A 26341-nucleotide genomic window follows, 5' to 3' on the forward strand; every position below is an offset into this window, starting at 1 on the left:
ACCATGCTCCACTCACCCAAATTTGCTATGCTCCCATACAACGAGTGTGGAGCGCTGTGCTGTTTTCAAACTCATCACAACATCTTTAGGCAGAGAGCCCACTGAATTATTGAAATGCAGCCTGCTTCCCGTTGTAATGCACCTGAGACCTCAGATGTCTGTGCCTTGTGATCAATAGTAGACAGAAGCAGTTTGGAAACAGAGAGGAATCAAAGCTTTGGCACAGCAGCCGTCCCAGCTGCCAGGAGCAGACAGGAAGGGCTGAGCACTGAAGGATCTGCACACACCCACTGTACAGAGCAGGTCTGATCTGTGCCAGCGTTGTCACTGTGCTGCTCTCACACAGCATTCCATAAACTGCAGGTGGGTACTGGAGTGGCAATGCTAAATCATGACCTGAAGCGGTGATGGAGCACCTGGTGGGAAGGCAGGGCCAACCCAGGGGATCTCAGGTGTAAGCAATGCACCTGAGTAACCAGAAGAGCTGGAGCCAGGATCCTCCCCTTCCCAGCCCTCATTTAAAGGTTGGCAGTGGAAGTGAGGGTTTCTCACTGGAGATCCCTGCCTACCTGTGGCCTTTTGAAGGTAAGCAGCTCTTTTTCTTAATTTCTACACCTATGGCTGCTGCATCTGGACTTGTCCTCATCTACTGCAGCCAAAGACTTTGCCACTCTGCTGGTATTGCTGTACTTTCCATCATATTATAGCATTACAGGTACAATGAGGCCTTCCTTTGTCCACCTGGAAAAGCTGTGAGTTGTCTCTACCTTTTCTCATCCCTAAGCAGTACTGGCAGAGCTGAGGGCCATGCAGGGGGGGTCCCATGTCCCCTCTGGCCCTCCTGTCCCATTTCACTGTGAGAGCCCTCATTACATTTTGCATCTGGAGTGACTTTTCCCCCACTCTAGTTTGCTGTTTGCCTGAAATGGTCTGAAGTGTAATAGCCCGAGACAATCATCAGCATGAAATATCTCCTACATAAAATATGCAGCAGCTATTCAGGAACGAAGATGGAGTGGAACGAGGGCTGCCAGATAAAGATTTAAAGGTGCTGCCATGCTCCTATAGGTTGTTTACTGAAGATATTTCCTCCTAAGCTCCAGTTTTAAGACTGCCTTTCAAAAGAGGGCACCAAATAAAATTTAGCAAGGAGCTTTAACAATTCAAGCTCCGGTGTGCTGAGCTTTTTGTTGCCCTTATGGGAATGAAGCCTCATTTCAAAGGACCTTGACTTTCTTCTGATAGTGCAGGAGAAGTGGCACTGCCAGTGCTATTTTTGCACTGAGACACTGATTGGGTGTGAAATCTGTCTCTGGTGGCTGTGCCAGCAGACCCAGGCAGACAAAGCATGGATGTACATGGCCTGATTTCCCCTGAGATGCTGGGGAATCTGGGGCTTCTTGGTGAAGCCAGGCCAATTGAACAGCAGGCATTGTGGAAAAAGCTTTCCCAGCCATCTTGGCACTGATGTGGCTGCATGTCCCCCCCATCCTGCAGCCTGGGTTGGGGAAGGGGTGCACAGGGTGTAGCTGAGAATCTCTGCAGACATACAGGGCTGCAGCTCTGTGTACAGCCCCAGGGGAACCATTCTGCTCTCCCCATCCCAGCTGGCTCTGGATGATTGGAGCATTGCAGTGACAGGGCAGTCAGTGCCTGCCAGCAGACACCCTGTGAGTAATTGTGGTCCTGCCGTGGCTGCAACGTCTGTTTAGGATTTCTGCCTGTTACTCAGCCTGGAAGCAGGCATTGCAGTAAGCAAAACTGTCTGACACAGAAGTAATAATGAAATGCAAGGCAATCAGAGCCCTATTTGTAGACTGGACAGCTTGCTGTTTCCAGCCCAGGCATCATGGAGCCATGGAGTATCCTGGGTTGAAAAGGGCCACAAGAATCACTGTATCTCGCTCCTGGTGGCCTGCAGTGCAGCTAGATGCCTGTAACCCGTGGCTGCTGGGACCCCCTGGGCTCAGAATGGTGCCCTGTCCCAGCACTGCAATACTCTGCTCTGCTGCTGTGCAGGCAGGAGGGTCTGTGCCCAAAAGATGCCGGGTCTGGGTGTCAGAGGCTTTGGGTCACGGTGGGAAACGCTGTCCTGCAATCTGCTGGCGCAGTCAGCACTCCCGAAGTGCAAACTAATGTTTTGTTTTATCTTCTCTTCCTTCCCCCCCCCCCTTTACTGGGCTACCGGTGATGCTGTTGGCAGCTCGCACCCAGGCGGCTGCACGGCACCGGGAGAAAAGCAGCTTTCTGCTGCCACCTCGTGATGGCAGCGGGCTCTCAGCCGGGGGAGCGTGTTTGGGTTTCTTGGAGGAGTTCTAGGGCAGATGAGCACCTGGGAATCACCCCTTAACGAGCCCAGCAGCACGGTTCATCCCTAGAAGCTGCAGCTTTATTAGGCTGTGTTATTCCTGCAGCAGAGTCCCAATGTCACAGAGGCCATCGGGTGGCACAATCCTGCTGGTGCCTTGGGCTGATGCTCCCTGTGTGCTTTGGGGTGATGGATGGCAGCACTCTCCTCCCCCAGGCAGGCTCGTGTTTCAGAGCAGCTTGGAATCATGAAATCCTGAAGAGATGCTGCAGAGCAGGCGAGGATGCAGTGGGGAGGAGTGAGCTGAGACCTGCACGAGCAGAAAGGTGCAGCAAGCAAGCACCGTGCCATCAGACACTGATCAGCCCTTGTCTGGTGCTGTCCCTGACGCTCTTCAGGAAGATGAAGATGTGTGACCCGCCGGTTCCCTTGGCCTCCAGTGCAACTGGGGGCTTGCCAATGGAAGCAGCCTCTTCCTGCCTTGCCCTGGCCTTGGCCACAGCGATGTACTTGGTGACGATGGCGATGTGGTGGGACCTGAAGTCCACCAGTGCTGTGATGCAGTGGTTGAACGCCTCACGGAGCCGCGGGTCTGCAGAGCTGAGGATGTGCTGCCTCAGGGAGGGAGCCTGGCTGATGTCCCTGATGAAGGCACGGTGGGGAGGGGGCATATAGTCCCTCATCCTGTGCAGGAACGTGGCTGCAAAACACCGGCAGAGACGTTGGGAGAAATGAGAAGAGGCCTTTCTTTAGGTGGGAATATTAGATTGCTTTTCCCCTCTTGTTTGCCCTTGGAAGGCCTGCCTACGCTCTAGGGAGGGTGGAAAAAAAGAAAAGTTAATGTTAAACCTCAGGAGAACCTTTAGGAGTTGGTGTGATGTAAATCCAAGGGAAGAGGAGATGCAGAAGGATGAGTCCCTGTCCAAAGTTTAATGCAAATGCCCTCCAAGAAGTTGACGTTTGCTGGCACTTCCCCTGCCCTCTCCTCCTTCTCCTGGATGCCTATGGGAAAGGTTTCACCTTTCAGATCCTGCTGGAGGGCTGTGCTGGGCCCCACATCTGCAGGGTCTATGGGGTACCCCAAAACCCCCAAACCAGCTTCCTGCTGGCTTTTCCCTTCTGCCCCTGGCGCTGAGTTCTGCTGTTCAGTATCAGCAACATCCCTGCGCAGCCTCTTGTCCTCAGCTCTTTCTGAGCGTGTTAAATTAATTGAGGAGCAAACCCTTATTAGGTCAGGGCTTCATTAGTGTCAGCTTTAACCCTAAAAGGCAGATTTAAGCCTTTGCTCTCGGCGTTTGTGTATTATTTTGCTATTAGGCCGGCTTTGCTAATTTCTGATAAACACGTTCTGGTGTGGGCAGAGCGATGTGAATGGATGAGCTCAGTTACTGGCAGGGTGCTGGCGTGCTCCTCTCCTCAGCTCTGTACCCATATATAACCTCAGCAAAGAGCTGACGTGCAAAAAAACAAAGTCTGTTCCTCCGGGAATTTATAGCAGCACGGAAGTGTGCCAGAGCCTGGTTTATGGACTTCCTCATATTATGTACTGAGGACAGCCAGAGGCAGCGGAAGGGTTTTGGAGGGCAAGGTGAGCTGCTGTACCTGCTGTAGGCACAACAGGAGCTGCACAACGGGCAATGCAGCGGGTTGGTTCTGTGCAGCCCCTGAGAAAAAGGGAGAAGTGTTGGACTTACTGCTCTCCTGGCTGTGTTGAATCCCCAGGAGCTCATCGAAAGCGTGGAGCACGGAGCTCTGTGCTGCGCTGCCTCCTGAAAACGCCATGGGTTGCTCGGAGACTCCTTCGTAGAGCAGCCCGTGGGGCATGGCCGTGTTGTCCCTCCAGCTGCACAGACATGGACAGGTCAGCACAGACATGGACAGGTCAGCACAGACATGGACAGGTCAGCACAACCAGTGCTGGGCTGCAGGAGTGACCCTGGGCTGGTAGATGAAGTGCTGCCTTCCTGCCCCCAGCCGTGCATCACTGCGCCCTGAGAGCTGTCCTCAAATGCGAGATAAATTCGGGAATAAACAGCACGTCAAGGTGCACTGCAAGGTCACAGTGCAGGGAGAAAACCATAATGGTGTGTTTTGTTATGAGCCCCGGGGCTGCATCCTCATCCACTGCCTTTATTTCAGCAGAGAACGAGCCCAGAATGTGATTTCCTGCCTCTCATGAAAGATGCTCATCCCTAGCAAGGCCAGGAACTGAGCTGCTCTGCTGCCTCCCCCTCTGCACGCCATTAACTCACAGCCGTGTCACCCTGCTTGTGCAAAAATGGATAAATGCTCTCCTACAAATGGAGAGAGGAGTTATAATTTCAGAGCCATAATGTGCCTGGCACAAAAATATCTCCTGACCTCCTGAAGAATGCACTGTTTCATGGAGCTTTCGGCGTTGGCTGCTGGTGCTGTTTGACTGCAGGAGCAGATTTTGCTCAAATTGCAGAGAAAATAGATTCATTATCGAATACCTTAATATTTTTAGTTCTCCCAGGGATGTATTTATAGTAGCCTTTACTAGTGGGAAGTACTTATAAGCAGAAGGGAATTCAAAGACATGTTTTTCCAGGCTGATGACCATCATGACAAGGTCAGCTTGGATTAAAAAAAAAATAAAATGAAAGAAACATCATCAGGATGCATGGAGCCTTTTGACTTAGGAATGCTGAGAAATGCTGAACAGAAATAAAAATAGAAACCTTCTGAGAAAGTCAAGAGCAGAGAGGATTGTGATGCTGGCAGCCCTGCGAGGAGCTGAGGGACAGCAAAGCCACGGTGCTGTGCTCTGCTGCTCTGAGCAGGTGATGCGGGTGGAGGGAAATGCACCCCACTTACCCAGAGAGGAAGATCCTGATCACGGTGTAAAATACTGCTGGATCCACGTAATCTAGGTGGAAATTAGACCAGAGGTGTTACTGTGGGGATAATGCAGGTGGTGGCTCCTGCAGCAATGCTTCCCGTGGGCTCCCTGAGCAGAGGGGACCCCGCTCTGCTCTCAGAGCAGGGCTTGGTGAGGTGCTCAAAGACACAGTGCATTTACACCATGCATCCAATGAGCCCTGAGGGTGCAGGCTGCTGTTACTGTGCATCCATCCCTGGTACCGTGCATCTGCTGCAGGGCTTTGTCCATGTCTCCAATGGCTTCTGCCAGCTCTTGCAGGGCTCGGTGCAGGCGCTCATCATCAAAGTGTTGGAGAGCGTGAATGGCCTGAATGGTGGCCTGCAAGGAGCAGAGAAGGAGAGCGTGAAGTGATGGGCTAAGATGGGTGGTGGGAAATGCACCCCACTTACCCAGAGAGCCTGTGCCCTGAATACTTGTGGGGTCAGGTGGCTGTGGGGCTTGCATCACCCTACCATGATGCCAGGCACAGCTGCTTTCTCCACCAGGAGTGTGACGAGGATGAATCCACGCAGGCTCTCTCCCCCAGGCAGTGATATGATGGGCTCCAGGTTCCTGCAGGACAGCCAGCAGCTGTTTCCCTGTTTCCCTGCCTGTCTCCAGCCCAGACACCACATGTGTGCTGCGCTCAGGGGCTGCAGCAGTTTGCACTGAGCACCAATGCACTGCTGCATCCTAGAAATGGGTGAGTGGTTTGGAGGATCTGCACAGGACTCAGTGTGCAGCTGCCTGCTCCAGTGCTGGGCCAGAGCATAGCTCAATCCTTGGCGGGAAAAACCTTCCAGGTGCAAAATGTCCCACTCTTCAAGCACAGGTAGGCAGGGAAATGCTCTGCCTCTGAGGGATCCTAAACCCTCCCCTGGTAGCACTGCTCTGCAGAGGTTGGAGCAGCAGTTGTTCTGCCATGGTGCATTGCTGCTGTTGCAGTGGTGTCTGTGTGCCAAGGGCTGAATTGTTTCTCTCACTGGGTGAGAGAGGTTTAACCCAGCAGAGCCCTGCAGTGTGGGAGCGCTATGCCAATTCAAACAAAACTAATGCTGTTAGAAAATAAATAAGCATCTTAAATACTTACTTAATTTCCAGAGGCCTGGAGGCATTTTGAGCATCGACAGCAAATACACATGAAAAGGGGGAGAAGCAGAGAGATAGAGAGATGTTATAAACGGTTCTAGCAGTGGGCTGTGCTGCATAGGATGCAAACAGGGTCGCTTGCCAGTGGGAGGTCCAGCCTTTGGCCACTTGCCCCCACATGTACCGTGGGGCAAAACCCTTCCCTGGCTCTCAGCCATGGGTCAGCCCCAGGCTGTGGTGGTTCCAAATGGTTTCTGGCTGTGATGGGAGCTCTGTGCTGGACAGGAGCCACGCTCGCCTGGTTACCCGCTGGGATCCTTCCTCCTCCAGTTGGCCAGGACGAAGTCTGCATGGGTGAGGATGGGGGGCAGCCCAAGGGCCTGTGATACCTCCCAGAAGGGGACGGCCAGGTTGCGGGGCAGCACCTGGGGGGGCACAGAGCACAGCATGGGGCTTTGTATCAGCTCTGGCATCACCCCTGCAGGAAGGCTGTGGCCCCCAAAGAGCAGGGGCTGATGTTACCTTCGTGGTGCCCTCCTCGCCCTCCTGCCAGACGTAGCCCATGGTGAGGAAGCTGAGCACCAGGTGAGCCAGGTGCAGCTCCTCTCGTCCTTGGAGGTGTTGAGTATTCAGCTGTGGCATCTGACAGAGAGACCCTCACGAGCAATGGGCAGCACATGTGCCTTGTGTGCTCCCAGCCCAGCAGTGCCCTCCTGGCACCTCGCCTTGCACACCCCCAGCCCTGTGCTCTCCCTGTGGATATCTGTTCTTTTCCTCCCACCCCTTCAGGGCTTGCTGTTGATGGAACTGGTTGGGTTACATGTGATGAACCCTGGTAACCCTTGGAATCTCACTGCCCTGCACCGTGAGGTGTCTCAGCAGCTGATGAGTTAACTCTATGCCAAATTAAGGCTTTGCTTTCGCAGGCACAAAAGTGACCGGTGCTAACCTGACCCAGTCAGAGCACTATTGGTTTGCTTTGCACTGACCTTTGCAGACCCAGCTGCATCAGATTGAAGTTTAAGAGCACTCCAAAGCCAGATGCAGTGACATGTACCTGGTGGATGCGTGCACGGAGCTGGTGGCTGGCGATCAGCTGGGGCAGCTCCTGGGCAATGTCCATCCAAGGGCTGTAGGAAGGTGGCAGCTCTGTCTGGGGAGATGGCAGGAGGGAGAGCATCAGGCATCAGCACATCACATGCTGGGGACCAGAGAGATACACAGGTCCATTCTGAGGCTGGGAGCTTGATCCTGCTCAGGGCACAGAGGGCTGGGAGATCAAGTCTGCACTTGAACACAGCTGCTTCATCCTGGTGCAAAGCAGCTGCAGGTCGGGGAAAGGGAGCACAGTGGCAGTGCCAGGAGTGCACAGGGCAGCGCTCCACTGCATGGGGAAAGGTTCTGTGGCAAGGGACAGGAGCACCCATCCAGCCCTCAGATTTGCAGCTAATGGCTCGTGTCTGGTTCCTCCACTTGTAATACCAGCCCTTGTGATTGTGAACTAATGGCTGATAAACAACTGTCTGCCTGTCCCTGAGAGCTCCTGCTGTAAGCTGCGCCTGGTGACAAATGGCACCGCTTGTAGCAGGAGATTTGCCATCTAAATTCCCTCCTCGTAAATCCACAGCCGCTATCTGAACTGCAAAGCTCCTGCTCCTCTCCCCCTGTGCCGTTTGCTGCAGCCAGTGTAATCATTTTTAAAGCGAGGAATTTGTCCTATGAATCTGCCTAAGCCAAAATCTCGCATGCATTCCTTGTTGGTTCTGTAAACTACTGTAAAGCAGTGCTAAGTGACAACCCAACCAGCACAGCGCTCACCAACCCCAATATCTGCCTTTACTTTTATCTGCCCCAGCTCTCTTTAGCATGCAAACCCGAGGGCACGGCCGTGTCCTACCAGAGGGTTGGGCAGAAGGAAGCCGTACTCCTCGGAGAGCTGGAAGCGGCTCAGTGCCATGGGCTGTAGGCTCTCCTCCTTCCCGTCCCCGGCCTCCATCCCAGCTGGGACACTCTGCTGCCCTGCTTTGTGCTGAGCCAGCCCCGAACCTTGTCCTGGGGGGGGGGGGGGGGGGGGGGGGGGTGCCTGTGGCTGGAGGGGCTGAGCAAACACGAGTAAAGGTTGCTGATAAGCAAGTGCTGAGCTCCGGCCCCTGCAGCAGGGATGGGGCTGTGAGTATGGGGACATGGGGAGAAGCTCCAGCATGGCACCCCAGTGGTGTCCTCCCTCCAGGACTGGGGATTTTGTCCCTTGGGGGAGTGGTGTGTGCACCAACTGAGTCCTGAGCCCTGGGTTTGCACAGTGCTGCTGATTTACGCTCTCATAACAGCCTCGGTGCAGCCAAGGTAAATTAAGGGGAGCCACGGCTGAAGCTGCTGCCATGCAGTCAGTGCTGCATAGCAGGGAGCAAAGCTCCCAGAGTCACATTTCATGTCGGTTGAAGATTAATCTGCATTTCCAGCTAACGTCTTAATGACCGAACATGAGCTGAGGTTGTCTTTAAATTCCTGCTGTCAAAGCACAAGGCTGTAATGCTGGATTAAATGTGCATTAGTGGATGGCATGCTCTTCCCATGGCAACAGCTCCGGGGGGGATGAGAGCAGAAGTAATACATGAAGGGAGCACCTGCACCCTGCCCTGCCCTGCAGGGATCACAGACCTCAGGCATCAGAAACACCTTTTATTGAACAACACACACGAGGACACAACACAAAGGACACGGCCTTTCAGTGTCCCTCACACAGACTCCAGCCCCCTGCCCAGGGGTCCATGCTGCTGCTGCTGCTGCTGCCTCCATTCACAAGATCATCACAGACACCCACGAATTGGGCAAGATCCTTAAAGGCCTTTCCAGCTGTGATGCTACGCATCCACTGTGCTCCTTTCCTTGTCAGTGCTTTCCTCAAACCTACAGTGGGAGCAGAAGGGGGTTCCTGTAAGTGCCAAACAGCACTTGCCTTCCCCTCCTCATGACGATGGCAAGCTCTGGGCTCTGCCCCTCTTGCCACCCACACCCCATGGAGGGGAGCAGGCTCACTTCTCTTCTTGTGGCTGCTCTGTGGACAGACATTGCTTCAGCTCCTTTCTCTTTATCACCACGAAGATGAGCCCAAGGAGGATGGGCACACTGAGACACAAGGTGAGAAGCTGCCATGTCTTCAGTGAGCTCTTGTTCCGGGGCTCTGCAAGGGACAACTCCTTCAACACACAGCTGCCAGAGGGGAAACAGAGGGGAAACAGCCCCTCCTGCACTCACAGCCCTCCTTGCTCACCACCACTCTCGCTGCTCCCTCCCCGTGACACTGCTTTCTCCCTGCAATCTGGGGGCTTCCAGCCAACATCACAGTGGCAATCCCCTTTGCTGTCACACACCTGCATGGCAGAGGAAGAGAAATGATTTCTATCAGCTGACCATGAATGCATCCTCAGGCCTGCAAGCTGCAGAGAGCGCAGTGGTTCCAAAACCAAGCACACGTAGCACTGTCACTTACACCGTGATCGTGGCATTTTCTCCTTATGTCACAGCTGTAGTTCAAGGCAGCAGCAGACACACACTTCTGTCCCATGCAGACCTAAAGCACAGAGTCGGCACACGATGGACACCCACCTCCTGCTTCACCCCATTCAGTGGCATTCATACTATCGATCTCAACTTGTTTGGGATCCAACCAATGGAAAAGCCACTGGGTCTCCACTGCTGCAGAAATGCTTCCGACAGCTCCTCCTTTCCACAGAAGCCACCCCACACCTCAGCACCGCTCACCTTACGGTCGTCACAAACGCTGCCATCCCTCACCAGCATGGGGTCCCTCTCTGTGCGAGGCTGCATGTAGTCCAGTGTGACACACAGCACGTTCTGCACCCGCACGTAAACCACGGCAGCCTTCTCCTTGGTGAAGGGCACAGTGCCCAGGTACTCACAGATGAGCTTCCCGCAGCGGAGATCACTGCAGGCACGAGGAGCACAGGGCTTTGCAAACCACCCTCACCCTTCTGCTCCTCTTTGTGTCACTCTCTGACACGAGAGGGCTCAGTGCAGCCACAGAAGAGAAGCATTTCCACAACCCTCACCTCCAGGCACAGCTGTGGTAACCACTGCGATCAGAGCCACAGTGCCCCATTCTGTCCCTTTGGCCATTGACTTCCTCATAGCAGGCCAAGGGTCCGTTTCTGGCATCTGCAAACACATATCATCACTGCCAGAAAGCCTCACCCCACCTCGCAGCTGGGCGTCATCACTTGGACCATCTGCTGCACCCAGTGGTTTTGATTCTTGGCCCTTTATACCCCCTGCAAAACAGCTCCCCCAGCAGCATGCTGCCCCACCTTTGCCAAAGATCTCCTGGCACTGCTTGTCAGCGGTCTGGCACACCCCCCTGTAGCAGAAGGCAGTGTTCTGCCTGCAGGGATGCCCATCCATGACCCACAGGTTGGGTGCGCACGCCCCAGAGGTGCCATTGCAATACTCCTTCAGCTCGCATTCATCCTCAGAGCTAGTTCTGCACAGGGTGCCTTTCTTCATAAACTGGTGGAAAGAGGCAGAACGAGAAGAGCTTTGCACAGTGCACACCCACAGGCAGCAGCACAGGGTCCTGTTAGGGTGCTCTGCACACAGGTCTTGCAAACAAGCAATGCAACACCGCTGCAGCACGGCTCACCCTGCACCTGGAGCAGCACGGCCCCGACAGGCACTGCACCCCTTTCCTTGTCTTACAGCCCACAGTGCAGCAGGGATCACGCCGGCACTCCTGGAAGCAACGAGCACAGACAGTCAGGAGAGCTCATGCTGATCCCATAGGGATATATGGACAGAGCTCCAGGGGTTCCTGGCGTGGCTCTTCCCCAGGCACAGCTCCCACCAGGGCTCACCACCCACCTCCACCGACCCGCAGTCACAGGCCTCTCCCAGCTCCACCACTTTGTTGCCACACACTGGAGCTTTGTAGGACACGTTCACAAGTGGCCTGTTCAGCAGGCACTGCCCTTCTCCAGAGGTGAGAAAACGCTCCAAGTCTCTTATGCTGCAGTTGCTGAAGGCTTTGGCGCCAGCTGAGTGACTGTAAGCAGAGGGTGAGGTCTGTGTGCCGGGGCTCCACGGCCCTTCCCATCAGCAGAAGCTACATTAGGAGGACAGGAGCCTTACACTGCGCTGCTCTGCATGATGCAGGTGGCTCCCACACAGCCGCAGCTCCCGGTGTCATCGTAGCTCATCCCCAGGCTGAGCCCAAGCAGCTGAGCCACGGCCACTGAGAACACCTCCAGTGTTGTGGCATGAGGGTACTGCGAGGGCACTGCAGCTGTGGGGCACTGCCAGCCCAAAGCCCCCACACCACAGCTCAGCACCCAGCAGAGCAATCCCTGCTGCCAGCAGCCCTCACCCACAGCCCAATGCTGTGCCCAGGCACAGGGCTTCCTGCATGGACACAGGGCTCCATACCAAAGCTACTCCTCCAGCGCGGTCCTTGAGGCACAGCTTCCTTGCAGAGGATGCTCCCATGGAATGGGACTGCTCCCTGTAGCTGAGGACAGCACAGACCGAGCCCTGCAATGCTGCCCTGCACTACACCAACGCTCCTATTCCTGTCATCCCCATGCCAGCCATCCCCTCCTTACACAAACAGGAATGTTATGTCCTGCAGCTGCGAGGTACGATGTGTGCTTTTCCACTGCAGAAATCTCTGCAGTAACTCTTCAGCAGCTCCCATGGTTTGGATCTTATTCTTTTCTGTCCAGAGCTCCAGGGAAGTCAGCACTATGGTCAGGTTGAGGCGAGCAAACATCTGGAAAGAGGCAGAAATCGTGGCTGGTTGGGGCAACTTTGCTCCCTACTCTTTTGGTGTGGGGCCTTTTCCATCCCTCTGCAGCACTTCTTCCACCCAACTGAATGCACTCACGCTGTTCACGTAGCTGAAAAGCTGCACCATCTTCGTTGTCACCACATGTTTGTCTGCTCCCATGTAGTCGTACTGAAAGATGACAGATTGCAGAGCACAGGAGCACCCCGCGCAGGGTCTGCCCACAGAGCTGCCACCACGCATTGCCCCCACACTGGGCAGCTCTCCCATTGCAACCCATTCCGTGTCATTTTCCATGCCTAGGGGAGCTGCTTCCCACCTCATGGGGCCTGCCAAGCCCTGTGCACATTTCCCCTGATGTTCTGTGAAGATTTTTCCTAGGGAAAACAATTTAAGATGGAGAAGATGCAAACTCACCAGAGCTTTGTCCAGAATGACATGCATCTCCAGATACCGAGGGGACTTAGGAACAGCTTCCTTCGCCTTGAGAAGAACAAAACAAATTAAACAGCAACAAAAAATCCCCCAAACATTTTAACAGGGCAGTCATTAACATTTGAGGTGCTGAACAAATGCAGGAACAACACCCAGCTGCAGAGAGCTGAAGATCTCGCAGGTCTATGGCATCACTTCACCAAAGCAAACTGCCCCGAGCTGTGCTCACCGCTCCATCCCATGGTTGTAGGGACACCTCTGCAGCCCAGGCGAGGGAGCTGCTTCCTCCCAGCGGCTGCGTGCCCACGTTTTCCCCCTCCATCTGATAAACGAGGTGCTGGTATCCAGATGCAGCCTCCAGAGGCTTGATCCCATAGCTGGTGTTGGCGAGCTGCAGGATCCCACTGCAGGGTGAAGATGAGGGCAGGAATGGCTCTGCTGCAGCACTGCCGGTCCCCTTGCCTGTGCTCCTGCTGTCACAGCAGGGTGGGCAGCTTACCTGAGCCCGGAGCAGGTGCTGAGTGCCACGAGTGACCCTGGGAAACCCTCCACGTAGCCCTCATAGAAACAGTCGCGCTGGAAGCAGTGAAGCCGCACCATCAGCGCGGTGCCTGCTGTGTGGGGAGCAGCAGGGAGCAGAAACAGCGCCGGGCACCAGAGCTGAGCGCTGTGGTCCCGTCCCATCCCCGCAGGTTCCGAGGAACGAGCACCGAACCGACGGCATTTGGTGGCCGCTCCTCCCGGCCTCAGCGCACCGTCAGCTGAGGTTCCATGCGCTCCCCAGGGGCGGAAGAGCATCCCAAGGAAAGCAAGAGGCCTCAAAGAGCGTCCGTGCAGAAGGGAAACTGCACTGCTGCTGCTCCGGGTGCCCCCTCCATCCCTACCCACAGCCGTCGGGCGCAGCGCACGGCCGCACCGTTACCTCCAGATGCGCGAGTTCGGTCTGCTCGCCTCCGCCGCGGCCGTCGGTGTAAATCCGGACCTCCTCGGGGAGAAAAACTCTGCGCACAGAACAGACGGACCCTCCGCGGTGCCGCTCCCCGCCGGGGCCGCCCCCGTTCGCCGCCGCCATCCCCGCTTACTGCTGCCGTAGCCGCACGGTGCGGGGACGGCCAGCGATGGGGATGCTGAAGGTTCGGACGCGGGGCCGCCCCTGGGCCGCTCCTCCCAGCAGCACCGCCAGCAGAACCGCCAGCCCCAGAGCCGCCCGCATCGCCCCGACGACCGCCGGTTGCTTCAACGTCTTTATTGCTCGCGTGAATCCCCCGCGCGCTGCCCCGAGCCACGCTCCGGCTCCGGCTCCATCCCCGCACGGCTGCTCTGGCTGCTCCCGCTGCTCTCGTTGCTCCCGATGCTGCTGGTCTCCTCGTCGGTGGAGCTGCAGGGACAAATAGGGGCTCAGCACGGGGGTCTCAGCACAGCCCGGTCCCTGCTCTCACACGCCGCCTCCAGCTGGACAGACTGCCGGACCCCATCACATCTCCATTCCCAAAACGTGTGCATCCCAAAATCTGTGTCCCATTATTTTGGGTTGGGGACATCGTCACGGAGCACATGGTGATGCCCTGAGGGACACCAAAGATGCCTGCCCTGTCCTGGACCTGCTCTCACGTTGTCTCTCTCACTCTCACTGCTTCACAGCGGGACAGATGTGTTACTTTCCAGTTGTGTAGCTCCTCCTGCATCTAACTTTTCCCCCTTCTACTGTTTCCTTCCCCTTGGAACCAGCAATTTCTCCCAGGCCTTTTCTGCAGACAGCCAGCTGGGTGGCATGGAATATGTCCTCTGGATCTCAACAGCTTCCCAGGAGCTCCCACCGATCCCTGCTCACCCACCCAACGTCAACTCACTCAGCAGCTTCCACCTCACTCCTGGCACAGCGCCGCATCAGTCGGCTCCACTTCATGATCAGGATGACGATGCAGATGAGGATGGGGACGAGGAGGCAGAAGCTCAGCAGCAGCGCGTTTTTCAGCATAACCTTCGGAGAGACCTTCGGGGCATGGCCTGGGGACAGAACCGCACGGCAGCCCAGGTGATGCTGTGAGCCCTGGGGCTGCTCGGGGCCGCTCTATGCGCACTCACTCTCCATTTCCCGCAGCCGCTGCCCGCTGTCAGTGCTGCCACCCAGCGCAGATCCCCGCGTGCTGCAGTGGGGTGGATTCCAGCCTGGCTTGCAGTGGCAGTTTTTCTTGTTATTGCACACCTGCAAGTGCCAGAGTGAAAAGAAAACTCTCCGTTTCCAGTTTTCCGCTAATCTAGATGGGCAAATACTCCAAGTTCCTTCATCCCGTTTAATTTTGGCCTTAGAACATTAAATAGTCTCCATTTCTCCCATGCTGCTGCACAATGACTCTGGAGGATGAGGACCCCCCAGGTTTGGCCAAGTCCCAAACACCTGGAAATAACCTCTTGCTCCTCTTCAACACTGAGCAGCACAGCATCACCTCCCCAGCAGCACTGCTGTCACTTACCCCGTGCCCATGGCATTTTTTCTCTGCATTGCAGTCATAGTTCAGAATGGAGTGTGGGTGGCACGTGCCATTCATGCACACCTGCAAGTAGAATAGGAAAAAAAAACCCTGCTGGGCATTTTTCTATCTCCCTTCATCAAGCTGATGATGCACCATGATCACAGGGTGTAACAGCTTTGGAAATAGCTGCTATTTTGCAGAATAATTTAAAGGTGGTCTCTGCTTATTGCCTGTGCCATTGGCTTACTGATCATCCCTAAGACCAAGGGATCTTTTATAGAGCAATGGCCAGCTTGGGGAACACTTCTTACCTTTCCAGGACCACATTTTGTGCCGTCCTTAACCAGGAGAGGATCTGCCTCACTGGGTGCATGCATGACATCAAAAGACACGCACAGATGTCCTTGCACTTGAGCATAAATGATGGCACCCTTTAATTTGGTGAAGGGAACTTGATTTGGGTATGTGCAGATGAGCTTTCCACAGCCCAGATTCCTAAGAAGTTCATCAGAGCACAGCAAAGGAAGAAAAGTCAGTGTGCAGAATGCAGCCACACTGCAGCAGTGCATGAAGTGTTGCTTGGGAAGTAAAGGGAAGCACCAACCAAACACCCTGGGTTACACCTACAGCCAGGAGCAGGGCTGGTAGCCATCCAGCAGCCGATTGCCACAGTGCCCAAACCTATCCTGATGACTGTTGATTTCTTCATAACACGCCAAAGGGGCGTTTTTTGCACCTGGAAGTTTGGAAGCAACGGAACAGAACTGCTAAACACGGCTGTGTTTAGTATAGATCAGTTCTTCAGGTTAGAGGGACCCGTTCCCAGGTGTGGGGGGGGGGGTTCTGGCCCCAAAAGCACTGCGCCAAGTGCCACTACCTCTCCCATAGAGCCGCTGGCACTGCAGCTCAGCAGACTGGCAATGCCCCTGGTAGCAGTAGCCTGTGCTGTGCTCACAGCTGTGCCCATCCTGCACGTAGACATCAGGGGGGCAGGAGGCAGAGGAACCGTTGCAGAACTCGGGCAGATCGCACTGAGCGTCGGCGGAGGGGCGGCACGGAGTGTTGGGAGCTTTGAACTGGGATTGAACACCAACTGCTGGCTGCGGCTCTGTGAGCACCGCACCCCCATCCCGTCCATCCAGCTCCCACCCAGCGGTTCAGCCTTGCTCAGCGTGATGCTTGCCTTAACTCCCAGCAGGGACTCGCCCGTCTCACCTGGCATTTTTCACAGCACAGTCCCAAGGAACACTCCGAGCCGGGCTTCAGCTTGCACTGCGTAGTGCAGCACGCATCCACGGCACACGCCTGCATGCACACTATGAACTTTTGCTCTCGCTGCAGGATGAGTGCTGCCCCCGTCCTGCCGTTAGGGAGCAGGGCAGGGATCCCAGCCCCACAACCATCCCCATCCCGCTCACCACATCGCCACCGCAGTCGCACTGCTCGTCGTGCTCCACCACGCCGTTGCCGCAGACGGCGGTTCTGGGGTCGGGGTGCACCTGCAGGACACCGAGGAAGGGGCACTCTGGGTTTTGCCACAGGAACTGCTCCAGGTCCGCAGCGCTGCAGCTGCTGAAGGTCTTTGCCCCACCGATGCGTCTGAAAGAAAGGGTGGACCTTGGGGGTTGTGTGCTGGCATCGCCACTGCTGTGGCACTGGGCAGCATTCCATCTTGATTTTGGAAAGAAAAGGTATTGCTTTGCAATAGTGAAGCCTTTATCCTTCCCAAGCAGATTTAGGATGGATGTCAGGGGGAAGTTCTTTGCTATGAGAGTGGTGAGGTGCTGGAACAGCTGCCCAGAGAGGCTGTGATGCCTCGTCCATCCCTGGAGGTGTTGGAGGCCAGGTTGGATGGGGCCCTGGGCAGCCTGGGCTGGTGTGAATGTGAAGGCTGGTGGCCCTGCATGTGGCAGGGGGTTGGAGATTTGTGATCCTTGAGGTCCCTTCCAACCCTGGCCATTCTGTGATTCTGATGGGGATTGGGCAGCGTTCAGGAATTTCTTGCTCTCAGAAATAAAGCTTTGCTTTTCAAAAGCGAACCCCCGTTTATCCTTCCTCCCTTCCCAAGCAGGTATCCCTGCACCACCGCCACCACCACATCTGCAGCAGAGCCCTCTGCTGGGGGTATCTGTAACACAGGGACCCTCGGGCACTCACAATGCTTTCGATTCCATGACACAGGTGTGTGTGGGGCAGCGGCAGCCCCGGCCATCATCAAACCCCATGCCCAGGCTGCGCCCCAGCAGCTGCGCCAGGACGACGGAGAACGATTCCAGAGTCACGGCACGCTGCAGCTGCAGGAGAGCAGTGCTGTTGGCTGTGATACGGCCTGGCCACATCCCCCCATTCAGCACAGCCCCACACCACGACCCCATACCACAGCCCCATAGCACAGCCCCATACCACAGCCCCACATCACAGCTCCATACCACGGCCACAGCACCAGATGCATCACTGCGGCACAGCATCCCCGGAGAGGTCGCACCCACAAAGTCAGCCTGCTCCCGGTACCTGGAACACAGCAACTCTGTGCAATGCCCAATGATCCAAAGCACAAAGGTTTAGCAGCTCACTGCTAAAGCAGTGGCTTTCTTACATCAGCAGGTAGGGCACTACGTAGTGCCGCAGGATTGCGCTGCCCCTCTTCCAATCCAAGAAGCGCAGCAGCACCACTTCTCCAGCCCCCGTGGTCTGAATTTTGTTCCTCAACCTCCAGACCTCCATAGAGGACAACGTCACGGTCACATTCAGGGAGCTGAACATCTGAATGCACAACGACAGAGATGACCCTCATGTCGGGCAGGGAAGAGCCCGCAGCCGTTCTGCGCACGGAGCACCACCGCCCCTCAGTGGAGCGTTTCGTTATAGGACAGCACGGCACCAAAGCGATTTTGGGGACTGGGAGTAATCCCGGCACAACACGGTTGAAAGCAGACGTGAGACAAAGCCGAGCAGCGCCGAGCTGAACCCAACCAGCAGAACTCCCCACTGCAGCACACAGAGCACAGGTGAAACTCACGCTGTCGAGGAAGCTGATGAGCTGAACCACCTTCTGTGACGCGATGTATTGGTCGTCCCCCAGGTGCTTGTACTGGAACACAGGGATGCACGGTGGCTATTGGCCATACTGTGATGGGCTGACGGCCACGGGGGGGGGGGGGGGGGGGGGGGGCACAGAGAGATGTGGGACCACTGCAAAGCTCTGCAGGAATGCAGAGGACAACCACAGCCTGGAGTCGGGCTGCGCCAGGCTTACCAAACTCTTTTCCAGAACCACATGGAGCAACACCTCTCTGCGGTGCTTCGACAGTAGCTGGAGGAGAAAAAAAGCTGGTCACTGTTAATTAATCTATCCATGTAATTGAGACGTAATGGGTGCTGAGCTCCGACAGACCCGGAGATGTTGGTGCTGGGTCAGTCCCAATGACAGCACTCACTTTCAGAGCTGGTTGTGCTGTGTCAGAGCTGCCGTCAGCCGCCAGCGCATCCCTGCTGACCCCAAGGTGGCCGTGTGGGAGCAGAGCCTCAACTGCAGCCCCACTGCTCACGGGATAAACCACGTGCTGGAAGGAGGGCGAGGAGCCCAGCGGCTCGATCCCGTAGCTGGCATTGTGGAATTGCAGCAGGCCCCTGCAGGGGGCACAGCGTCAGTCTGTGAGCAGCGCCGGGCAGCACTGAGCACAGCAGCACTGCGCCCCATACCTGAGCCCCATGCATGTGCTGAGGGTCACTGCTGAGCCAGGAATGCCCTCGATGTAGCCACGGTAGTAGCAGTCGCCCTACGGCAAAGCAAAGGGAACCCTCAGCACATCCCAGACCTCCCCAACGATGGCTCTGGTTGTGTATCTGCATAGACAGCTTTCTGTTCCACCCCTGCATGGTTTAGGATGCCAAAAAGTGGAGAAAGAAGGGAAACTCCACTCTCCAGTAATAAGGAGAGACACCCTGCAAACTGCCAACAGAGAGAAGCTAGCTGAGATTACCTTGATATAGGGTGAATCAGAGCGCAACGATCCTGTCTCATTGTATGTGTAAATGCTGAAATCAGCAGGTAAAAAGAACCTGGAACAGAAATACAGCAAAACGCTCTGAAAACACCCAAAGAAATGTTTATCTGGGATTTCTCCAGATCAAACCAACTGCTGCAGCCACACTGCACGTGAACGGAGCCCACAGTCCCTGCAGACCCCAAACCACTGCCATCGGAGTTGCAGGCATGAGCAGCCCCAGCCCCAAGCGCAGCCATGGGGGGGTGGCAGCAGGTTGGAATCGCCAAAACAGAATCACAGAATGGCCAGGGTTGGAAGGGACCTCAAGGATCACAAATCTCCAACCCCCTGCCACACACAGGGCCACCAACCTCCCCATTTCACAGCAGCCCAGGCTGCCCAGGGCCCCATCCAACCTGGCCTCCAACACCTCCAGGGATGGACGGGGCATCACAGCCTCTCTGGGCAGCTGTTCCAGCCCCTCACTGCTCTCTCATAGTAAAGAACTTAAGAACAGGATGGAATGAACTCACTGCTGCTTGATGTGAATGGTGTACGGCCGCCCTTCCACTGAGAGGATGTAGGACTGCGTGTCCTTGCATGGGCAGAAAAGCAGAGAAAGTAAGAATTAAAAAGGGAAACAAAACACAGAGAGCAGCTACAGAAGATGCTGCCAACTCCATCACCCACCCTGGGGCAGCTCAGGGTCGCTTCCCAGAGCTGCACTGTAAGGGCTGCACCCTGCACTGGTAGGCATGCACACACACACACACACAGAACAGTTTGATCCGTTACCGTCTCTCCAGTTGTGTTTGAGAGCACCCTCTGGGGAACCATGATGTGCAGAGGCACTTGTGAATCTAAAGAAACAAACTGGGTTTAGTGATCACAGCCCCTCCTGTGGGCACCTGTGAGCTGCGGTTGGGTCCGTGCGCAGCAGGAAAGGCAGCTTTGCATGGGTTGTGCCTGCAGAACTTCACCTGCTCTGCCTCACAGCCATGCAGCACCTTTTATGAAGGTTAAACCAAAGCCCACGTATCGCTTGCTGGACCCAAGCCCGGCCATATGAACTCTGAGCAATGGGAGCACGAGGGGAGGCTCCAGGTCAGCTCACCTTCTCCAGAACGCAGCAGGGCTCATGGAACCCACGCTCGCTGTTTATTGCACCCAAACATCTGCTTCAGGAGGAGCTCAGCTCTGCCCCACGCCGCGGTGCTGCTGTCCCTGAATGGAACTTCGCACATCGGGCACGGCAGCACAACTCGTGCTCACTGCGCCGGGCAGCAGAGGGACTCTTTGAGCAGCTCAACCCCCAACAGCAGAGCTCAGCGTTTGCTGAGAGCGAACCCAACCGGCACGGGGTCCTCCCAAGGACTCCTCCTTACAAAGCCCCAAATCCTCATCCCTCTGCCCACCGATCACCCGGCGGCTGAGCTCCGAGCCGGGACCCCCACCAGCACAGCCCCGCAAAGGGTCGGACTCACGCAGGACGTCCAGCATCGCCAGCAACATCACCAGGAGCAGCTCCATACTGCGAGCCCTCCGGTAACGGCCCCACTGTAACGGCCCCTCCGTGCCTTCCCCCCTCCCCCCGCATCCCCAGGACAGAGACGCGGCCGCTCGGTGTTCCCAACTCTTTATTCACTCCCGCTGCTCTCCGCCGCGTTCCCCTCCGCTTCATCCTCCTCCTCCTCCTCCTCCTGCTCCTCCTCCGCGTCCTCGCTGCGCTCCTCGGCGATGCTGCGATGAACGGAGAGGGAGGGAGATGTGAGCGCACGGAGCGGCTCAGCCCCGCACCGCACCGCCCCGCCCCGCACTCACCGCTCTCTGCTCCTGATCTGACGGATCCGCAGCTCCCGGCGCAGCAGCAGCAGAAGCACAACCACGGGCACAGCGGGCAGCAGCAAGCAGGCGGCCAGCAACCCTGCCTTCCTCGCCGCGTTCCGCTGCGCCCGGTGCTGGTGGGGCCCTGGGGCAAAGAGAGCGTTAAGTTCTTTGCTATGGGAGCGGTGAGGTGCTGGAACAGCTGCCCAGAGAGGCTGTGATGCCCCGTCCATCCCTGGAGGTGTTCAAAGCCAGGTTGGATGGGGCCCTGGGCAGCCTGGGCTGGTGTGAAATGTGGAGGTCGGTGGCCCTGCATGAGGAAGAACTTTTTCTCTCAGGCACTGCAATGGCTGCACAGGGAGGTGGTGGAGTCGCCATCCCTGGCAGCATTCAAAAGGCGTCTGGATGAGGAGCTGCGAGATGTGGTTTAGTGCTTGTGGTAGCAGTGGTGATGGGAGGTTGGACAGGGTGATCTTGCAGGTCGTTTCCAACCTTGTGATCCTACAGTTCTGTAGTTCTACAACCCCACACTGCTGCACTCACTGTTCTGCTGCAGCTGCACACCGCTGTCCATGCTGCCCCCGAGGCGCGACCCACGCTGACGGCAGTCGGGAGGTTTCCATCCTGGATAGCAGTGGCAGTGCCGGCGGTTATTGCACACCTGGGGGAGACATGGGGAGGGGGCAGAGGGTCTTCAGGTCAGGCACAGCTCTGCCCAGGGCCACCCATCATGATGTGGTGTGGGTAGGGAATCCCCCTGCAGCCCCACGCTGTTGCTCACTCCGTGGCCGTGGCATTGGATTTCACTGCTGCAGTCGTAGCCCAGCACGGAGTGAGGGTGGCACGTGTTGTTTATGCACACCTGGAGCATCACAGTCAGAGTGCTCAGCTCAGCCCCTCACATTGGAGCAAAATCTTCAATGCATTTTAAACAAAAATGCAGATCAAATATTTTCCTACCATTTCGGAGCCGCATTTTGTGCCCGGTGGGACCAGCAGAGGATCTTGCCTTGGTGATGCATTCAGGAAATCCAGAGATACACACAGCTGCTCCCGAACCCGGGCATAAACAACTGCAGCGCCGTCAGTGTCCAGCGGGGCGCTGTGTGGGTAGGTGCAGATCAGTTTGCCACAGCGAAGGTTCCTGGAACATCAATCTGCATGAGATGGATGCGTGGACACGGATATGGACAGACACTGCGTGGTGAAACATCAGCATCGTTCACAGCGCCAGTGTGGAGAGGGGCACACGCAGCTCTGCATTTGCTGCTGAGCACAGCTACAGCACTGATGCTTTCCTGCTATGCACAGCCCGAATTGAACCCAACTGTGTGCTTTTAGCAGGGAAGTGCCCCTCTTCATCCACCTACCTCCATGCACAGGCCCTGTAGCCGTGCCGGGGGTGGTACCCGCAGTGCCCAAATCTGTCCCTCTGGCTGTTCAGTTCCTCATAGCACACCACGGGAGCGCTCCTCGAACCTGCATGTTTTACCAGTAATGTTGCTCTTCACACACAGCCCTCAACAGCTTCCTATTTCTTCAGGCTGCACACAGCAGAATGCAAACCCCAGTCGCTGCCACCACCCAGCATCCCACCACCCGCCGTCCCCAGTGCTGTGCTGGGTGCCTCTACCTCTCCCATAGAGCCGCTGGCACTGCAGCTCAGCAGACTGGCAGCGCCCGTGGTAGCAGTAGCCTGTGCTGTGCTCACAGCTGTGCCCATCCTGCACGTAGACATCAGGGGGGCAGGAGGCAGAGGAGCCGTTGCAGAACTCGGGCAGATCGCACTGAGCGTCGGCGGAGGGGCGGCACGGAGTGTTGGGAGCTTTGAACTGGGATTGAACACCAACTGCTGGCTGCAGCCCGTGGCTTTGGGGCATTGCACACCCCCAGCAATAACACCTCCCCCAGTAACATCCATCCAGAATTAAAGGGAGCTGAGCTGGAAATCCCCACCCAGGAACCACCTCAATTGTCTCCATCCTTAAGAAACGATATTTCTCCGACGACCGATGATGGTTACGAGATCAGAGCCTTACCTGACATTCTTCACAACATAACCCAGAGGAACATTTCACTCCTGGCTTAAACACGCATCCTTTAGTGCAGCATTTATCCTTCAAGCATGCCTGAGGACACAGCAGCACCACATTACACCACATTTTTGTCCTTCCCCCCCCCCCCCAAAGAACTTCTCATCATCACACCTTCTCCCCTTTTTCAACCCCACAACGCGAATCAAGCCAGAGTGCGCAAAGCTGCCGTCAGATCGATGCCAGGATCAGAGCACAGCCTTGCACAGCTCTGCATGGACAACACACAGCTCTGTCTGCAGATGCAGTGCACACCTCGGTGCCACCGCAGTCGCACTGCTCGCCTTGCTCCACCACCCCGTTACCGCAGATGGGTGCACGGCGTGGGGAGGAGCCCCGCAGTTGAGGGCTGTGCAGGAGGCAGCGCCCTGCATCGCGCCTCAGGAACTGCTCCAGGTCTGCAGTGCTGCAGCTGCTGAAGGCCTTTGTCCCACTGATGTGTCTGAAAGAAAGGATGAGCCGTTTTTGCTGGCACCGCCGCTGCCGTGCAGCGCTGAAGGCTGCGGGGTGACCTCAGTGCAGCCTGCAGTACCTAAAGGGAGCCTACAAACAGGAAGGGAATCAACTCTTGGAAAGGGGAGATGACAGCAGGACAAGGGGAAATGGTTTGAAGTTGAGGGAGGGAAGATTGAGGATGGATGTCACGTGGAAGTTCTTTGCTATGAGAGCAGTAAGGTGCTGGAACAGCTGCCCAGAGAGGCTGTGATGCCTCGTCCATTCCTGGAGGCGTTCAAGGCCAGGTTGGATGGGGCCCTGGGCAGCCTGGGCTGGTGTTAAATGTAGAGGTTGGTGGCCCTGCGTGTGGCAGGGGGTTGGAGCTTCATGATCCTTGAGGTCCCTTCCAACCCTGGCCATTCTGTGATTCTGATGGGGATTGGGCAGCGTTCAGGAATTTCTTGCTCTCAGAAATAAAGCTTTGATTTTCAAAAGCGAACCCCCGTTTATCCTTCCTCCCTTCCCAAGCAGGTATCCCTGCACCACCGCCACCACCACATCTGCAGCAGAGCCCTCTGCTGGGGGTATCTGTAACACAGGGACCCTCGGGCACTCACAATGCTTTCGATTCCATGACACAGGTGTGTGTGGGGCAGCGGCAGCCCCGGCCATCATCAAACCCCATGCCCAGGCTGCGCCCCAGCAGCTGCGCCAGGACGACGGAGAACGATTCCAGAGTCACGGCGCGCTGCAGCTGCAGGAGAGCAGTGCTGTTGGCTGTGATATGGCCTGGCCACATCCCCCCATTCAGCACAGCCCCACACCACGACCCCATACCACAGCCCTATAGCACAGCCCCATAGCACAGCTCCATACCACAGCCACAGCACCAGATGCATCACTGCGGCACAGCGTGCCCGGAGATGTTGCCACTGTGAAGTCAGCCTGGTCCCGGTACCTGGAACACAGCAACTCTGTGCACAGACCTTCCTGTGATGCCCTGCAGCTGGAAGCTGGGAGCTGAGTTCTGCTCATCTGCAGTTATTGGGGTGTTTTGGTCTTACACAAACAGACAGGCAACGTCGTGTGGCCGCAGAGCCAGGTGCGACTGCTTCCACTGCAGGAACCGCTGCAGAAGCTCATCTGCTGCTCCATCCGTTGGGATTTTGTTCTGCTGCATCCAGAGCTCCAGGGAGGACGGCACCACGGTCACATTCAGGGGATTAAAGATCTGAAACGTAGCAGCAGCAGTGGCTGCTCACGCCTTGGTCTCAGAGCAGTTAAACCTCTGTGTCAGCCCGTGGGGCTGCGCCTCTGCCAAACTTACACTGTTCACTAAATTGAAAACCTGGATCATCTTCTGTGTCACAGCATTCTGGTCTGAGCCCAAATAGTTGTGCTAAAAAACAGCATGAGACATGAAAATGGGCAAAGCATGGCTTGTGACAGCACAAGACAATGTTAAAGTGTTCCCTATGCCCATCACGTAAGTGCGAGCTACCAACATCCACCCTTCCCTTCCTGCAAAACCCTCAGCACAAATACCACCCCAAAGGGAAGCCACGAATTAGTGGAAGCTGGAAATGGCACAATCAGAGCAAACACAGGGAGGAAACGGATGCTGCTGACTTACCAGAGCCTTGTCCAGAACCACATACACCTCAATGTACTTGGGCAACTGGGCTGCATCCAATGGTGGCTGAAAAGAGAGCAGCTGGATGCTCTGTATTCCTACACCCTAGGAACTGTCCCTGAGCTTTGCTGTGCTACGTAAATCTCAATGATGTGCAGAGCCACCTCAGCTCAGCAGCTCCTCTTGTTAGATGAGGCAGGAGCACAGTGACCACACGGCAGCTCATTGCAAGCCATTGCCATCACTGTCCATCCAGGCTGCCCAGGCTCAGAGCCCCACAGGGCACAGCCCCACGCTCACCTCCTGCATCCCTCTTCCTGCAGCCCTGGGGTGGCTCTGAGCAAACAGGAACCCCGCCGTGTTCTCATTTCTCAGCCGATAAACGAAATGCTCAAAGGTGGGAGAGGAGCCCAGAGGTTCGATCCCAAAGCTGGCATTGTGGAATTGCAGCAGGCCCCTGCAGGGGGGAGATGGTGCCACCAGCAGTGCCAGGCCTGGTACCTCCTACCTGAGAGCCCTGTGCCCATACCTGAGCCCTGCACAGGTGCTGAGGGTCACTGCTGAACCAGGGATGCCCTCGATGGAGCCACGGTAGTAGCAGTCGCCCTATAGCAAAGCAGAGGGAACCCTTTCTGAGCTGGGGAGTCTCAAGTGCTGGTCACCAAATAATAACAACCCAAGCTTACCTTGATATGGGTCAAATCAGCCATCGAGGATCCTGTCTCATCTGACACATAAATCCTAAAATCCTCAGGTATAAAGAGACTGCAGGAGAAGAGTGTTAAGTCAAACACTGAAGCGTTATCCCACACTGCCTGCAGACCCCAAACTGCTGCCATCGGGGCCGCAGCCACAAGCACCCCCCACCCCTTCCACCCCAGTGCCCACAGGTGGGAATTGCCCCGTGCCAGAACAGCAGGGCAGGTCCAACTCACTGCTTCTTGAGGTGGATGGTGTATGGCTTCCCCTCCACCGTGAGGATGTAGGACAGCTTGTCCTTGGAGTGCAGAAAAGCAGAGGAGGGGAGAATTATAAGCAGAACAGCAAGCTCAGAGAGCAGATAATGGAAGCTCAATCAGCTTCAACACTCCCTGAGGGGCTGGCAGAGCCCCTCACCCACCAGCACATCACCCCCATCGCCCAGCCATTGCACCCACCCACCCCTGCATGCGTAGGAAGGGAGCACTGTACCGACAGTCCTGTCACATTGGGGGGCAGCTGCAGTGGGGTTGTGATCTGTGACAACACTCCTGGACCTGGGGAGAGAGCAGCAGAGCAGCATCACAGCCAGCAGCCCCCACACGGCCCCACAGCTCCACAGGGAGCACTCACACATCACAGCCAGCAGCGCAGCTCCCAACATCAGGCAGGGCCCCATTGCTG

General features: G+C 56.2%; 3 protein-coding genes across 3 annotated transcripts; all 3 read right to left on the bottom strand.

Annotated features, from left to right (window-relative positions):
- Window positions 1–457: 457 nt before the first annotated feature.
- Window positions 458–8287, bottom strand: LOC125685304 (indoleamine 2,3-dioxygenase 2-like). Its single transcript, XM_048928263.1, has 10 exons — window positions 8179–8287; window positions 7339–7434; window positions 6804–6923; window positions 6588–6706; window positions 6283–6297; window positions 5666–5765; window positions 5414–5531; window positions 5147–5198; window positions 4003–4151; window positions 458–3008 (listed from the first exon to the last, which is right to left on the bottom strand). The coding sequence occupies exons 1-10, from the start codon at window positions 8275–8277 to the stop codon at window positions 2659–2661; spliced, it is 1218 nt and encodes a 405-aa protein (XP_048784220.1). The 5' UTR covers window positions 8278–8287; the 3' UTR covers window positions 458–2658.
- Window positions 8288–8963: 676 nt separating this feature from the next.
- LOC125685145 (uncharacterized) lies at window positions 8964–20503 on the bottom strand. Its single transcript, XM_048927977.1, has 35 exons — window positions 20458–20503; window positions 19769–19833; window positions 19507–19568; window positions 18968–19046; window positions 18687–18763; window positions 18422–18614; window positions 18241–18297; window positions 18004–18075; window positions 17581–17747; window positions 17414–17495; window positions 17142–17278; window positions 16403–16583; window positions 16200–16307; window positions 15862–16060; window positions 15612–15720; window positions 15296–15479; window positions 14985–15065; window positions 14596–14716; window positions 14361–14517; window positions 13759–13888; window positions 13010–13425; window positions 12740–12914; window positions 12175–12558; window positions 11894–12060; window positions 11718–11799; window positions 11424–11560; window positions 11157–11337; window positions 10939–11028; window positions 10607–10805; window positions 10352–10457; window positions 10044–10227; window positions 9772–9852; window positions 9553–9652; window positions 9318–9462; window positions 8964–9188 (listed from the first exon to the last, which is right to left on the bottom strand). Exons 1-35 carry the CDS (start codon window positions 20501–20503, stop codon window positions 9143–9145), a joined length of 4800 nt encoding a protein of 1599 aa, XP_048783934.1. The 3' UTR covers window positions 8964–9142.
- A 107-nt stretch (window positions 20504–20610) lies between these two features.
- LOC125685219 (disintegrin and metalloproteinase domain-containing protein 32-like) lies at window positions 20611–26336 on the bottom strand. Its single transcript, XM_048928123.1, has 20 exons — window positions 26291–26336; window positions 26150–26214; window positions 25894–25955; window positions 25645–25723; window positions 25488–25564; window positions 25259–25415; window positions 24959–25024; window positions 24653–24724; window positions 24390–24556; window positions 24202–24283; window positions 23943–24079; window positions 23146–23332; window positions 22837–22926; window positions 22431–22629; window positions 22168–22276; window positions 21758–21941; window positions 21579–21659; window positions 21341–21458; window positions 20795–20942; window positions 20611–20713 (listed from the first exon to the last, which is right to left on the bottom strand). The coding sequence occupies exons 1-20, from the start codon at window positions 26334–26336 to the stop codon at window positions 20611–20613; spliced, it is 2229 nt and encodes a 742-aa protein (XP_048784080.1).
- Between the last annotated feature and the right edge of the window lie 5 nt (window positions 26337–26341).

The sequence above is a fragment of the Lagopus muta genome, chromosome 27, assembly GCF_023343835.1.
Source record: "Lagopus muta isolate bLagMut1 chromosome 27, bLagMut1 primary, whole genome shotgun sequence".
Classification (NCBI taxonomy): Eukaryota; Metazoa; Chordata; class Aves; order Galliformes; family Phasianidae; genus Lagopus; species Lagopus muta.

Excerpts from the sequence above, each read along its gene's own strand:
- LOC125685219 (XM_048928123.1), bottom strand. The coding sequence starts at position 26,336 with ATGGGGCCCTGCCTGATGTTGGGAGCTGCGCTGCTGGCTGTGATGT. Across the intron at positions 24,725-24,958 it reads TGGTTCTGGACAAGGCTCTG|CACAACTATTTGGGCTCAGA; the intron begins GTAAGTCAGCAG and ends GCTGTTTTTTAG. Across the intron at positions 20,714-20,794 it reads CAGATCAGGAGCAGAGAGCG|CATCGCCGAGGAGCGCAGCG; the intron begins GTGAGTGCGGGG and ends CGTTCATCGCAG.
- LOC125685304 (XM_048928263.1), bottom strand. The coding sequence starts at position 8,277 with ATGGAGGCCGGGGACGGGAAGGAGGAGAGCCTACAGCCCATGGCACTG. Across the intron at positions 6,924-7,338 it reads TCCGTGCACGCATCCACCAG|ATGCCACAGCTGAATACTCA; the intron begins GTACATGTCACT and ends TCTCTCTGTCAG. Across the intron at positions 4,152-5,146 it reads ATCAGGATCTTCCTCTCTGG|CTGGAGGGACAACACGGCCA; the intron begins GTAAGTGGGGTG and ends ATGTCTGTGCAG.
- LOC125685145 (XM_048927977.1), bottom strand. The coding sequence starts at position 20,503 with ATGGAGCTGCTCCTGGTGATGTTGCTGGCGATGCTGGACGTCCTGC. Across the intron at positions 17,279-17,413 it reads CATCTGGTGCTGTGGCCGTG|CTGCAGCGTGCCGTGACTCT; the intron begins GTATGGAGCTGT and ends GCTCTCCTGCAG. Across the intron at positions 15,480-15,611 it reads TACCAGCCCTGCTCCTGGCT|GAATCTGGGCTGTGGAAAGC; the intron begins GTAGGTGTAACC and ends TGAACTTCTTAG.